This window comes from Anneissia japonica, unplaced genomic scaffold, assembly GCF_011630105.1.
Source record: "Anneissia japonica isolate Jap-2015-1 unplaced genomic scaffold, ASM1163010v1 scaffold287853_len143968_cov122, whole genome shotgun sequence".
Classification (NCBI taxonomy): domain Eukaryota; kingdom Metazoa; phylum Echinodermata; class Crinoidea; order Comatulida; family Comatulidae; genus Anneissia; species Anneissia japonica.
The window spans coordinates 34,121-48,622 of record NW_022705302.1 but is presented as its reverse complement, the minus strand read 5'-3'; the positions used below and the strand labels follow the sequence as shown (position 1 = coordinate 48,622).

The 14,502-nt window shown below is 35.5% G+C and overlaps 1 protein-coding gene across 3 annotated transcripts in view; it reads left to right on the top strand.

Moving 5' to 3' along the window:
- LOC117105481 overlaps positions 1 to 14,502 on the top strand; it is a 108,166-nt gene that overhangs the window by 60,070 nt on the left and 33,594 nt on the right. For all 3 annotated transcript variants that reach the window (XM_033246643.1, XM_033246644.1, XM_033246645.1), the window contains exon 10: positions 10,342 to 10,605. In XM_033246643.1, coding sequence (XP_033102534.1) covers positions 10,342 to 10,605 — 264 coding nt within the window. The remainder of the gene's footprint in view (positions 1 to 10,341; positions 10,606 to 14,502) is intronic.

Sequence of the window (14,502 nt, the reverse complement as noted above, 5' to 3'; positions counted from 1 at the left end):
TAAGAGACAGATATTTATAAATATAAATAATTTACCTTCTGGTATTATGCAACTATTATTCTTATAAAGTTATGTCATGGAGGTGAAAGGATTGCAGATATTCCAAACAGTTTTAATTACTTATATAGAGCAAATGTAGGTACTTTTTCTGACCATGTGAAAAATATTCATACTTGCCCTACTCCTCGAAAATTCAACCTGCCTTAAAAGTTGTTGGAAGTTTTTTTTGTACAGTATGTTTTATCTAGACTTGTTGATTGACGGGGGGAGGGGGACAGAAGTTTTCTGATGGGGAACATTACTAGAAGATCCACATCCAACTCAGTCCGGCCACAGTTGGAGCTGAACTTGAAAATAGCACTCTTAGACATGGAAAATATATCATGTTTTGTAAAGGGTCTAAATTTGACAATATTGTTAACATACAATTTTAAGTGGGCCTTCATCAAACAGGAAAGGAAAATCTACACCTACTTCAGGCGAAAAACAAAAATCAATGATGCAACAACATTATATATGCCCAGAAATTGCATTCTCAGACTTTACAATATTTTTCTAAATTGTCTAAATTTGACACTATGTCATTCAATTATAATTAGATCAAATAAGTTTTTGTGCATGTTGGGGGAATATGGAGAGGGGTGAGTACCAGGCATGTGAACACCAACTTTAGCCCCACCATGGCTGGGTGTGAGGCAAAAAGAACATAAGGATGGAGCAGATTTAAATGCCTGAAATAGCATTCTTCAAATGCTCATGGTTGAGGCTGGGGTGTAAACACTGTTTTTGGCTTCGTTTAAATTTAAAGTACATCAAATGATTTTTTGCAAAATTGTATGTGGATGGGAATGTACTGACACAATTCTAAGGTTATCCCAGCCAAGTGGAATATGGCTTATCTAGGTACAACAGGTTCATGAATTACCTATAGTAGATTACAACATCTCAAGAAGAGAGCAGTTGACTTTACAAGAAGAGAGCAGTTGACTTTACTCCTAGAAGTAAAACTCTACTCCAGCGGCAGATGTAGTGGCGGGCAACACCCTTGATTTCGTATCATCAAAAAAAGAAAACTCAACTTATTAAATGTAATTATAACAATAGTATTCATGATTTTACCTTGTATCATTTAGAGCCATGTTGACGCTAGTACGTTCAAGCCTATTTTATTATTATCAAGTCCATTATTATAGGCCAGACAGGGCCTAATTTACAATAAAATGAATTTGAATTGAATTGAAATTAGAAACCTCTAAATAGAGACCACAGGCTTAAAGTGGTCTCCAAGCAGCATGATTAGAGCTTAACCCAACCTGAAACCTCTAAATGAAGACCGAAGATAAAAGTGGTCTCCAAACAACCATGTATTTATTTCAAAGAAACAGTTGTTTGCTTTTAATTTTTTTGAGCAATTAGCTAGAAACATTATATGTTCCCATTCGAGCACTGGTATTATGGATCTATTAGAAATGCAAATGGAATTTGTTGTTGGGGCTGGGAATTTTGTAGTTTTGTACTACCACACTACTGGCAATCGGGACACCAATTGTCAATTTTAATTACAATTAATTTGAATATATTTTTAGCGTGTTTTTAGTACAGTATGTAGTGTTCGATATTATTATTATTATTATTGTTCTTTTAGTTTTTTCTTTCTTGCAGTTCCCAGAAGTAAAAGTCAAGTGTACTATTACATAATTATAGGCCTATTTATCAGTTTCTGAATTATTCATAATAAAGGCTTATGCATGTTGTTAGGGTATTGATTTAATTTGTTGAACCAAATATACTCTTATATCTAAATTTTAAAATACTATCAGAAAAGTTACTGTTGCCCACACGTACACCTTCATTGTCATCACATGTGTGCGTGTTAAAAAATAGCATTCTTTTTCAATTCGTTTTATGGTTAGTTTATGTAAGCCTATTTAATTTTTTTAGAACTATATTTTACAATTATTTCCATTTATTTGTGTATTTAATTTCATAAACATGATTAGCAGATAGAGGATTCAAAGTTAATGGTGACACGTATGAAGTAGGTGAACGTGACACTTTCACGGCTATTGCACATGTTTGCACCTAAAAATAGCTAGTCTATTTTTTTAGCATCTGACCTACATCTGTCTTTGAAGTAATGCGCCCATGTTCCTGTAAGGCGGCGTACAAAGAATGTGTGTTTGCTAAACAAATTTGTTGGGGGAGGAACTTCTGAATTTGTTCTGGACTTCTTTAATTCTGCGAGGTACTTTTGAATTCGTTGAGGAATTCTATACATTAGTAAATTAAAGTACATTGAATTGTTTATGAACCAAGGCACAAACCTCATACAACAGTTCACTTTGCAGGGCCTATTTTGGCCTCCCTTTTTACGTCAAAGTAAAAGAATCCTTTATTCGTCCAACTGGAAATTACAGACTGGTTTAATACAATCTTGAGAAGGGAGTTATGCCCCTTTTTGCCGCAGTTTTTCAATATTGAAAAACTTGTATCTCATTAACTACTTCCAAGTTTTTCATCAGATATGCTTTTTTTGTCTTAGAAAAACATATCAAAAAGAAATTTCACTTCATTTGACAACTATTTCCATTGGTTAACAGGCTCATAGCTTTTGCTTTCCTTTACTGGTTCAGACGACCACCTCTTTTGTTAGACTCGTTGGTATCTAAAAACAAAAGAAAACAAAAGTCTAAAGCTATAATTTTATTTCATTTCTTAGTAAATTATGAAAATGTTGTGTTCTGAATATAAATTTTACCTGAATTAATTCAAATCTGGTTTATTTAAAACAATGACATGCGGACTGCGAGATCAACCGAATTGTGCCTAAAGATAACAATCTTGCAGAACATTGTAATTAAGATCTGTATGGGAGATCAGCATATTCATTCAAATATTTACTAAAGGATTAAGTATGTGTGCAGAAAGCAAATAACAAAACATCTGCTTCCAAAGCATGCAATTCACCAGTTTTCATTAATTTCAATTCATTATTCGCCTCAACTGATTACAATATGAACTCACCAAAAAAAAGAAAAAAAGGAGGCAGGCTTCCCAAAAAGAGATTCAAATCTCTCTGATGCATAACAAGTCATAGGCCTATATAACTGCATCAGCGGTTGTCAACAAAAGAGTTACAGCCATGGTTACAGCATGCATGCAAAGATCGTACACCGCAGATACCCTACGCGGTTTTATTTACATGATCTTTTGTTACTTTTTTCGCCAGTGACGTCACGATTAAATTGTATATAATGGCCTATAACTTCATGAAAAATTTCCAAAGAACGATTTTAAGGTTGATTCTATTATTAATGGCATATCAAAAAATCCCCTCCAGAACAAAAAATCATTTTGCTAGTCTGAAGGGACAAGCTTTGAAAATATTGGGTGCTAACCAAGGAAGGGAGTTCACATATTCTGAATTACTTATTGCACTGGAACAGAGATTTGGACCTGGGTGGAAGGCAGAGAACCATTTGGTTACCCTCTGGTTAAGCGACAAGGGCCCAAGGAGCCTCTACAGGAACTTGGACAGGCTGTACGGGAACTGGCATATATGGCGTACCCTGAATTCCCAGAGGGCTGTGTAGAACGACTAGCAAGAGAACATTTTATGGAAGCTGTTGCTAGGTTGGATGTCAGGGAAGGGATTTTTCAAGCATCACCATCCAACTTGGATGCCGCCTTTGTGACAGAAAGTTACCTAAAGTTAGAACCAAAACTGATAAAAATTCGAGACTGGAAAATATAAAAATATAGTGCACTTGGAAGCACAATTTAAGTCTAATCAGATAAGTGATATGGCCCCAAAGGAGACACCATCAAAGAAGGAACCAGCGACAGAATTCGAGAAAGCGGAGACCAGCCGACTCCAGGGGTCGAGGGAAGGCTGGGAGAAACCAAGGGCCAATCCACGATCAAGGAAGAGGATGACAGAGGTGGAACGTGAAATTTGGATATGGTTTTGTTGTCAGATTTGCGAGAAAAACCCGTATTTCTTGACTGAGACGTCAGTGGGAGCTGTAATATGTATGGCAAGGGATATGACAAAATATGGTTATATGGCACCAAAGATGGTGCTACTCCTTAATTCGTATGTGGAATTTACACCACAAATCTTGTAGTTATTAATATTTTTGTTATAATAGAAAATTCTCATTTTTTGGTGACGTCACACTCACAATATAGTTAACATGCATACGTCATAAGATTACGTCACCTTTTCCTGGTAAGGGAAACTTTCCCGGCATGCTTTTTTTTTTTTTTTTTTTTTTTTTTTAACCATATTTATAGAGGGTGACCCTTCCAGCCTATTCAACAAGGTCGGCTGATGTTCAGGGGCCCTTTTTTATATAAATGAAATAATGTGATACTTTTATCAGCGAAGTCTCTATTATGAGACTTAGGGAGTGGAGTTGTTTCTGTCGTGAGAAAAAGTCCTGTCGTGACAGGAATTGAACCCAGGAACTTGGGATCAGAGGCAAGCATCTTAACCACTGAGCTATTCAACTCCACTAAACACCACTGCTTTGCAGATGGATGCCTTGCTTTGCTAGGCCTATAAGAGCCGCATTGTTAGCACTGTTTAATACTTAAACAAGGTACATCTGCAACTGAATTATTCTTAGTTAATTTTTTTTTTCTTATTTTAATTTATTTCTTTCAAAAGTGTACTTTCTATCACATATAATTGCACTGTCTACTTAGGCCTAGTCTTACTAATAAATAGCCTCACCCTCCCCCGGTACATCAGTATGCTAGGCAACAGAACGTGATATTGCACCTTCCTTCCCAGGTGTTCATGTAACATTTGCATATTGTTAGCTAACCAGCTAGGTGTATTCCTTTGTGAAAATGAGTACTGTGGCATACTTATTTTCACTAGAAATTTGCATCCCCTCTTGGAAAGAGGGAACTTCGAAATAATGTCTCCATATCTTCGTTAATTAATCACCGTAATTTAGCTTACACTTAAGCATGTAGTAACTGGAGCACTTAAAATGTACAATAATCATTTCACTACCCAACAAACCCCGAACTTTATTCATGCATTACATAAATAGTTTCCTCTTGCTGACGTACTCCAACATCACTGGTGCATGGTAACAACCAACTGACTGCAGACCATTTCCGGTCACACATTACTCTCCATGACGCAGCACCCCCTAGTTTTATTGGTGATCCGCTAAGCTAGCGGATCACCTCTTGTTATTGTCAGAGATCTTTTTTTTTTTTTTTATTCTAGCTTCTCCCCATTACTTGTTAGCACGATATCTAAAAATTGGCACGAGATTCATACATGCACACTTCAACAAAGATTTAGCTTGGCCTGGAATAGTCACAATAAGGTTTTCAAAGTGCGCAGTTTTATTTATTTATTATTTATTAAATTTTTATTTATGACGTTATTACTTTTTATACTCGTTTGAACGTATCTCGCTTATCTTGATTGATTGTCTCCCACCTGTGAGTATGCTATAGCTAAATCAATTCTCTTTTGGACGTGTCCCTTTATTTTTCATTTTGATCACGTCAGCATGGTCAAAAAGAATGAATTTTTAGAGCATTCTTATCTCTCATTCTTAAAAGATGTAAAAAATAGAACACAAGAGAGCGGCAGACTGTATTTTGACACTATCAGACTTATATATACAGTATAGGTTATACAAAGGGAAAATTCCTGTGGCATTAATTACTAACAGACGGTTTTAAAAACACGACAAAAATATTTAATTTCGTGTGCCATTACTGTACACGCACACATCGTGACGTGTGCGTATGTTAAAATTTAAAAAATTCTCAATACATATGTATAATGTATCACTATTCAGATAGTTTAAATGTTTCGGGTCATTTTCTGCATTCCAAAACTTTCCATATTTACGTGCCATACGTTCATTTCCACGCACACAGAACGTACTGTTCTGTGTGCGTGGAAATCACGTTTTGTTACATATTTTGTGTTCCTGACACTGTATTCATATCAGGAGTCACTCTATGTGCCATTACAGTGCTCACGGGTGTCAAGCCGTATGTGTACGCATGCGTAAATCTTTTAAAATGCTGAAAATTATTCTTTTTTAAAACACTAGTTGTACAGAATATTTTAGCATATTATGAAACTTTTCAATCAGCACCGTGCACGCTTTAAAAGGGTCAAGTACGGCGGATCACCAAACTCGTCTTTAGTAACGAGTTCAAATCTAGTTTTTAATTAGTGTAATTTATTCGTGAAAAGTAGCAGTATGTTTCTGTTGAATCGGCGGCACTGCCGAATGCCGACGTTAATTTTGAGGACTGGGGATCCCACCTCTCTGACCGGGAATCCCGCCCATAAATCACGGTGGGGTGCATGGGATTCTGGTTGCAATCCCGCCGATATTCTGGTTGGATCCCACATAAATTATCACTGGATCCCACTGGGATCACAGCGAGATGGCAATCGGGACCATAACCGGGACCATAACCGGGATCCCGTTCATCCCACTGGGAATTACTGGCGGGAATTTCCCGTATGTGTGGGATCCCACCTAAAATCCCACCCGGATCCTGGCGTGGATCACAGTGGGATTTTGGGTGGGATCCTACTTATTTTTAATATAAATAGTCTCGCAGACACTCATTCTCTAAACAATAATTATAAATTTGAGCTTTCACACACCCATTGTTAAATTACAATAGAATAACAATGTCCATTCATAGAGATCGTCCTTACATCATTTAACTCTTTTAATTTTTCTCAACTAAGCTTGAGTTTGTAACCCATTACAAACAAGTAATCCATTTTAGTAAAAAGTACTAAAGTAGTAACCCATTTTAAACAACAAATTTCTTAGCTTTTTTCTTAGTGTTTGTATGGTGTATTGTTTGATTGCAGGCTTTATTTTTATACAAATTTTATATTTTTGTATTTACCATTTTTCATTAAGTATTTGCTGTAATGTAATTTTGTAAATAATAGATTGATAGGCTATATTTTTTACATTTGGGGGAGGTGGGAGATGGGGATAGATGATAGGACATTTGAGTTTTCTGGCAAAAAGTGAAGTGAGGTTGTTTGACTAGGCCCCTAGGCGAATTTCCAGTGGGACTCCAGTGGGACTTGCAGTGGACAAAGCATCTGAGGGAAGGGTGAGCTTTTTTTTGGAAAGTGATGCACTGGGGGACACTTTATAATAATAAAGTAGGCTCTGTGTTTACTTACCTTCATTACCTACTTAAATGGGCCTATTTAGTTTTTATTTTTCATTATCAATCAGATAGCGATATCATGAATTTAAGAATACATGAATGTCTTCACTCTTGTCATGTATATGTCACCATCGGTGAGCATTTGTATTCCCCTTCCTCAATCACACCCCTCTCTTCCCTCTCTTTGTTGGATAAATAGCACCACTACTTAACTGACTGCTGCTCTACTATAGTAAATTCCGGTGTAGCGCTAATTTAAAGGGCTTGGCTACTCTTTAAAAAAGTCATTAATAATTATAATATTTCAAAGTGGAGTAGGCCCAGGACCTAACTAAAATTTTCCTGGAAAATCGTTGGCAGATTTGCAGAATTCATAACTTTTTTGCTACTGGTTATGGACATACTGTAGTCATTAAACTCATGAAGGTCTACAATTCGGCAAAATATGTGCGGAAAACAGCCCTTATTTTCCGACATGCCTGGACAGAATGATTTCTATTCTAGGCACAGAGGATACCTGTCTGTATAGCAATATAGTCTGGCCCATGCAGCCCGCGCACAGCGCAGGCGGCCTTGTATAGTACAATCTGGAGTTCTGCTATTTTTCTGTAAAAAGTACTGAGCAAAAGGCTTAGAAAATGGTCAAAACCACATAGGGCCTTGGTTTAGGTTACAAGATGTGGGTCTTTATGGTTGGCTATGTAGTCCTACCCGGGCCTGGTGGATCTAGTCTAATAATATCCAGGGGCGGGTGACAAGTACAGACATGCTTATAGCTCCCCCCTTGATGGCTCTACTTCAACTACTACTATCTTATAGGCCAGGCCCTAATGTAAATTATGTTGTACTTTTAGGCCTAGTTTCTTGAAAAATGGACCTATCTCTACGTAATAAAAAACTTCCCAAAAATATTAAAACAACATTACAACATAGATTTTGTTGTTGTGGTTTCCTTACTTTTGCTGTATACGCTCTCTTTTTTTTTTTCCTTTTTTTAGGTCCGGTTCTGCCTAAACACTCTTAAAAATTGTCATTTTTTTAATGACAGTTACTGTATAATAATTATCCAATCATATTTCATTTTCACAGGTCAACAAGGATGCCATGGGGGCATATTATCCCACTGGGATACCACCAGGGTCCCACAGTTTACCGGGATCCCGCAATTTACCGGGATCCCACCCAAACACGCCCATCATTTCGTTGGGGACATTCCCCCCCCCCAATCAGCACCCCCCATTAAAATATTCTAATACAACATTGAAAATGAATAACACTAGTTCTTTTTAACCTTTTTTACCCAATTTTGTATAATAGACCTAGGTTGACTACAGTCTGTAATCAATTAATTTATTTATTTATTTATTCATTTAGGCCTATTATTTTATTCATCAATTATTTATTCATATTTATTTGTTTCTTCATAATGTATTCATTAATTAATTATTTATTCATTATTTACTTCTTCATTCATTTACTTATACTACATTTATACTTATTTAATTTATTTATTAAATTAATTTACTTATACTTATTTAATTTATTTATTAAATTAATTTAATAAGTAATGTAGTATAAGTAAATGAATGAAATTACTTTTCATTTATTTTTGTGCATTCATTTATTTTATCATTCATTAAGAAAATTGCATTTACCATAATCCCATTCCCTTCCCGCTCCTCATTACTGAATTGTGGATAGCTTGCCTCTGATTTCTCTACAAATTCCACAAGGCATATTTCTTACCAGGTTAGTGGGATCCAACTGTTATACAAAATCTCACTGGAATTCTCTATTCATTAAAGTAGGATGTTGTTATCTCACTGGGATCCCATCCCAGCTGAGTTTGATCCCACTATTGGACAAAATCTCACTGGGATTTCTTTATTCCCCTCAGTGGGATGTATTTATTACAGTGGGATTACATCCCAGTTGAGTAAGATCCCACCCCAGTTAGGTGGGGTCCCACTGTTAGACAAAATCTCAATGGGATTTCTTTATTCACCTCAGTGTGATGTATTTATCACAGTGGGATTCCATTGCAGTTGAGTGCGATCCCATCCCAGTTGGGTGGGATCCCACTATTAGACAAAATTTCACTGGGATTTCTTTATTCACCTCAGTGAGATATATTTATGACTGTGGGATCCCACTCCTGTTGAGTGAGATCCAACTTTCAAGACAAAATCCCACTAAAATTCTACATTCATCCCAGTTCAATAGGCAAATCCCAGTGTTATAGACACATGCAAGTGTGATCCCCCCCTGTTAGACAAAATCCCACCTGGATTTTAATTTTATCCCAGCGAAATAGGCAAATCCCAGTTAGATATGCCTATCCTAGTGGGATCCTGCTTTTTTTTTTTTAACTTGGGATGGTATTGAGCTATTAGTTGGGACATACACTGCTAATCAATCTATAAATTTCGTCCCTTGTTTTTTAATGTTTACAAATTGAAATTGATATCCTCCAATGTAACAAATTAAGCACAGAATTCATTAATCCACATTATAATTATCTCACAAAAACATCCAAATTGTGTCCCTTTATAAATTTAAAATTGTTTTCTACATAATCTAACATTACAAATAAGCGTAACGTCAGTTTTAAATTGGTAATCCTGTATTTCCCTTCCTTAGTGCTACCATCTAGCAATAAGAAATAATTAGGGCCTACAATATATTCGAAAACTCCATTCCAAACAAATACCTACATAAATAGGCCAAGAGGCCTCAGCTAAGGTAAATGTCACTTTTTAAAAAAAAACTTAAAGTCAGGCTCCGGAGGAAAAAAATGTTTTGATATGTTGTAGAACTGATTTTTCTAAGACAGAAAAAAGTAGTTTGATCAAAAACTGAGCAACGGTGAATGAGATACAGAATTTTAATATTTAAAAACTGGGGGAAAAGGTGTAAAAATGGGCAGTTACGCCCCTTTTTCCCCCAGTTTTTAAATATTCAAAAATCTGTATCTCGTTCACCGTTCCCCAGTTTTTCGTCAAACAACTTTTTCCTGTCTTAGAAAAATCAGTTCTACAACATATCAAAAAAATTTTTTTTTTCTCCGGAGTCTGACTTTAAGGCAAACCTCAGCATAGACCTACTTTGTAAAAACAGTATTGTTTTTTTTTTTTTTCTGTCTTGCAGTTATTGAAAATTGCGTGATCAACATTAGGCCTAATACTAATCCTGTCAAGAAAGGTAAAAGTGTAGACATAGAATGTTCTTCTGAAAATTCTTATCCCATTCCTATGATAACACTTTTCAAAGATGGAAAGGAGTATCAAAATGTTACTGGAACAAAACTAACTTACAACATAGAGAGTATGAAGAAGAGCAATAAAGGAGATTACTATTGTATCGCAACTAACATTGCTGGGAATAGAATATCGGAAACAATAAAATTGAAATGTAAGTTGTCTCAAATCATTTACATTTTTTTAAAAATATTGTATCAAGTAATATGATTTTTAGAAAAATCAACATACTATTTAGCTATGATATTATTGGTAATCAAATATATTTTGTAGAATGCATCAGATTCTATTTTTACAAAGTAGCTCAGTGGTAAACCAAGAGACAGGCACTTACCATACCTTAATGAACTATTTTGTCAAAAAAATATTTGGAAATGCTATTACATACCTTTGAATCATTCCATAAACAAGGATAAGCATTTCTGGTACTTTGTTCTATGCTTTGAAGCAAAGGTACCTTTACGATGCCCTTTGTGTGTACAGGTATGTACGATGTATGTACAGTATGTGACATGCATGTGACTTTCCAGATATCTGTTCGTTATGAACGTCCATACCCAAGTTAAATTGCACATACCGTTGTGCCCTATTTAATAATTTTTTTTTCTATTTTGAGAAATATTAAAGCTATACCTAATGAAGACAATACCCCCTACTACTGAAAAGACTAGTAAACTGTATAAGAAGATGAAAACATTTGTGAGGTCTCACCACAAAATGAGTCTCATCGTTAGAAAAAAGAAACTGAGTTTACTGTATATTATATTTGGGTAGATTTGCTTAATTGGAATTTAGAGCATTTTTAGAGGACCATAACTAAAAAGTAATCTGATTTTACTAATCTTAAACTATATCTTTCTTTGTAGTTTTTATGTGTATTTTTCTGGGTCATTTTCTAAAGTGGTTTTTGAAATAATGGCCTTTAAATTAAGTCTGCCCCTTGGTATTTCATATCTATTTTCAGCCTATTTCAGCAGCCTTTTGGAAACATCTCTTCAAAAAGTAATGTGCTCCGATTATACAATATTTAAAAAAAGTAGATGTCTGACCCTAATATTATTATCTAAAACATAATGATATGTTTTACCAAAATCTGACTTCTGTTTATAACAAAGTTAATAAAGAAAGACAGTACGTAGGGTAGGCCCTAGGCCTGTGTGTGTGTTTATAAAGTTTGATCGTACTTCGCAATCGCACACTGTGACCTGAGGACCGGGACAGACTACGCTAAAAACTAAAGAAGTATCAATATTTTTCAGCTCTCCAAAAATCGTAATCTTACGGCAATGATCCTGCCATCCTGCTAATCTCAACCACTACCCACTATTTGCATCTGCTATTCTGCTGTTATGTACGTGCGCAAATAAATGCCCGGGCGCTTAAAATATTTTTTGCACTTTTTGAGGGACGCTTATATAAACAGGGCGCTTATGAAAACAGAGTGGAAATTGAGGGGACGTTACAATAATATGGACAGTGCACAATCTAAATTTTGTCCTCTACTTATCGTTAGTATAATTGTCAAGTGCGCAGAAGAAATAAATTGGAAATGTGATATAATCAGCTGGTCAGTTACAGTTAATGTTTTAATTAATTACATTTACCTTACTCACGTGTGCCACCATTCTTCAAAGTGTGTTGTTACTAGGGATAAATTTTATGGTTTTTTACTTTGCTATGATATAAAAGTAAGGTAAATACACTTTTTAAAATATTTACATGTTTTAATACAAACATTAGACATTTTGCAGTTGATGGGATTTCGTGCGGAAAATGTTTTTAACCAATAGTTCATTTCAGTTGACAGTTGACATGATTCAAGTTCATTCAGTTCCTTTCGGTTGCTCAAAGTGAACATGAGTTTAGTTACGTTCAGTTGATTTGAGTTGAGTTGAATTCCTTTCAGTTCCATGTCGACCTGAGCCTGCCTTAAGATACTGTGTTTAAAATATTTACATTAGGCATACAGTATATTTCAAATATAAAACTTAATATAATAAATGTATATTTCCTAATTTAGATACTTAAAGGCAATATAGGCTACGCCAGGGTATAAAAATTGGCGCTAATGACTTGGATGGCGATAATCCACAGTGGTACTATAATTTTTTTAGTAAATAAATACTAGCTACAACGATAACGATTAACGATAAAAAAAGAATGTTTATGTTCTATTGTTTTTTTTCTTCATTATTATATTATTTTGATTTGAAATATTTGGGCATCGAGCTGTTTACCATTTTTCAGGAACTTCGACCTTTAACTTCGAAAATGTATTCAAGATCCAAAATATATATTTATATAATTTCGCAAACCATGTTAATAAATTTGACCTATATCAAAAATTATAATTTTTTTTAAATGCCACAACCAACCATGAAATTTGTAATAGTACAATATACATAAGTTTTCAGATGGAGACTTCTATATATACATTGTTACATTAGTGATTATATCATTACAATAGTTGCTAATAAATTTTGTTACAACAATGGTTAATCATTGTTAAAATAGTAGCTAATAAAATTGTTACAACAATGGTTGATTTTGTTTACAACAATGATTAATGTTACAAAATTGGTTGAGATTTTTGTTACAACAGTTGTTAATGTTACAACAGTGGTTGATTGTTACATTAGTGGGTGATACAGGGCCTGTGTGTAATGTGGCCCATGTGGAAGGGAATTGTCTCCCAGTGTACTGCCCAATTCACCATCAACAGGACCACCAAAGTATCTTATCTTCGGTGTTTTTCATACCAAATAAATCAAATCCAATCTACTGACCAAGCATCATTTTTTTTATGTAAACAAATGCCGTATTCTTTAATAGAATTGTGAAGCTGCAACAATTCTAAATATGGATGTGTGAGTAGGTACTGCAATGTGTGTACATGATAATACATAAGATGTATAGTATGCCCTCAGAACCTATTGGTATGTGACCACTGTACGCGCGTAAATAAACGCCCGGACGCTTAAAATATGTTTTGCACTTTTTGAGGGGCGCTTATTCAAACAGGGCGCTTATTTAAACAGGGCACTTATGAAAACAGAGTGGAAATTGAGGGGGCTTTATGGAAATAGATGAAAATCGAGGGGTTCTTACAGGCCTCGAATTTGGGGATTTTATGGGCAAGGCCAAATGGCCTCCGGTATGACATGATTTTGAAAGGCACCATGCAAGGTCAAATGGAAAGGCACCAAGGCCAAAATTTCAAGTATAAAAGGGCACCCAAGGCAAAATTTGATTTAGCCTCAGTACTAATTTCTCGCGAGTGCCTTGATTCGTCATAGCCAGGCTAGGCCAAGCTAGGCCTAGCCAAGCCATAGTTGTCAATGGTAATATGACTTCAACGTTGGAATATACTGCGGCGGTCGGCGATCGTACAAAACAGTCAAATTTCAAGAAGTTTGTTATCTTTGCATTGTTGCTCAGTCCGTCGTCATCGGGGAGGAAGCCACAACGCTAAACTGGCCGCGAAAGCTGCGATGACGTAAGATCACCCAAAATTAGCTGTGCAGCAAGCACATGTTTACAACTATACAAAGGCCCTATTCGACTGGTCGTTCTTCGTTAAACCACACCCACCTGCGCAGCGGTAATATCCTACTCAACGAAGACGACCAGTCGAATAGAAAACTTGTTAATACTCGAAAAAACAAAATGGCGATACACGTTGCGTAATCAAGACTGCTTCAACTTGTGGTAGTATGGGTTTTTCGTAAAAAAAAATATTTTCATCCATTTTTTTTATTCTGTTTGCCTACAATAATTTTTGAGTAGTGCCAAAGTGCAAGCCAGCGAGTCATGCGAGCCATACATTTAATTTTTTTTTTCTTTTTTCTTTTTTTTATAGACCTACCCTATATTCTTCGGCCTAGTAGATGCAAATGAATAACACACCGGGGAGCTTTACCTGTGTAGTCCAGTCATGCGCAGTACATTATACTTTAGTCTTTTTCGAATCGTCGATCCGAAAGTATGCAGCGCTGATAGATGTTGTTAAAATACAGATATACAGATACATACATACAGATATATATATATA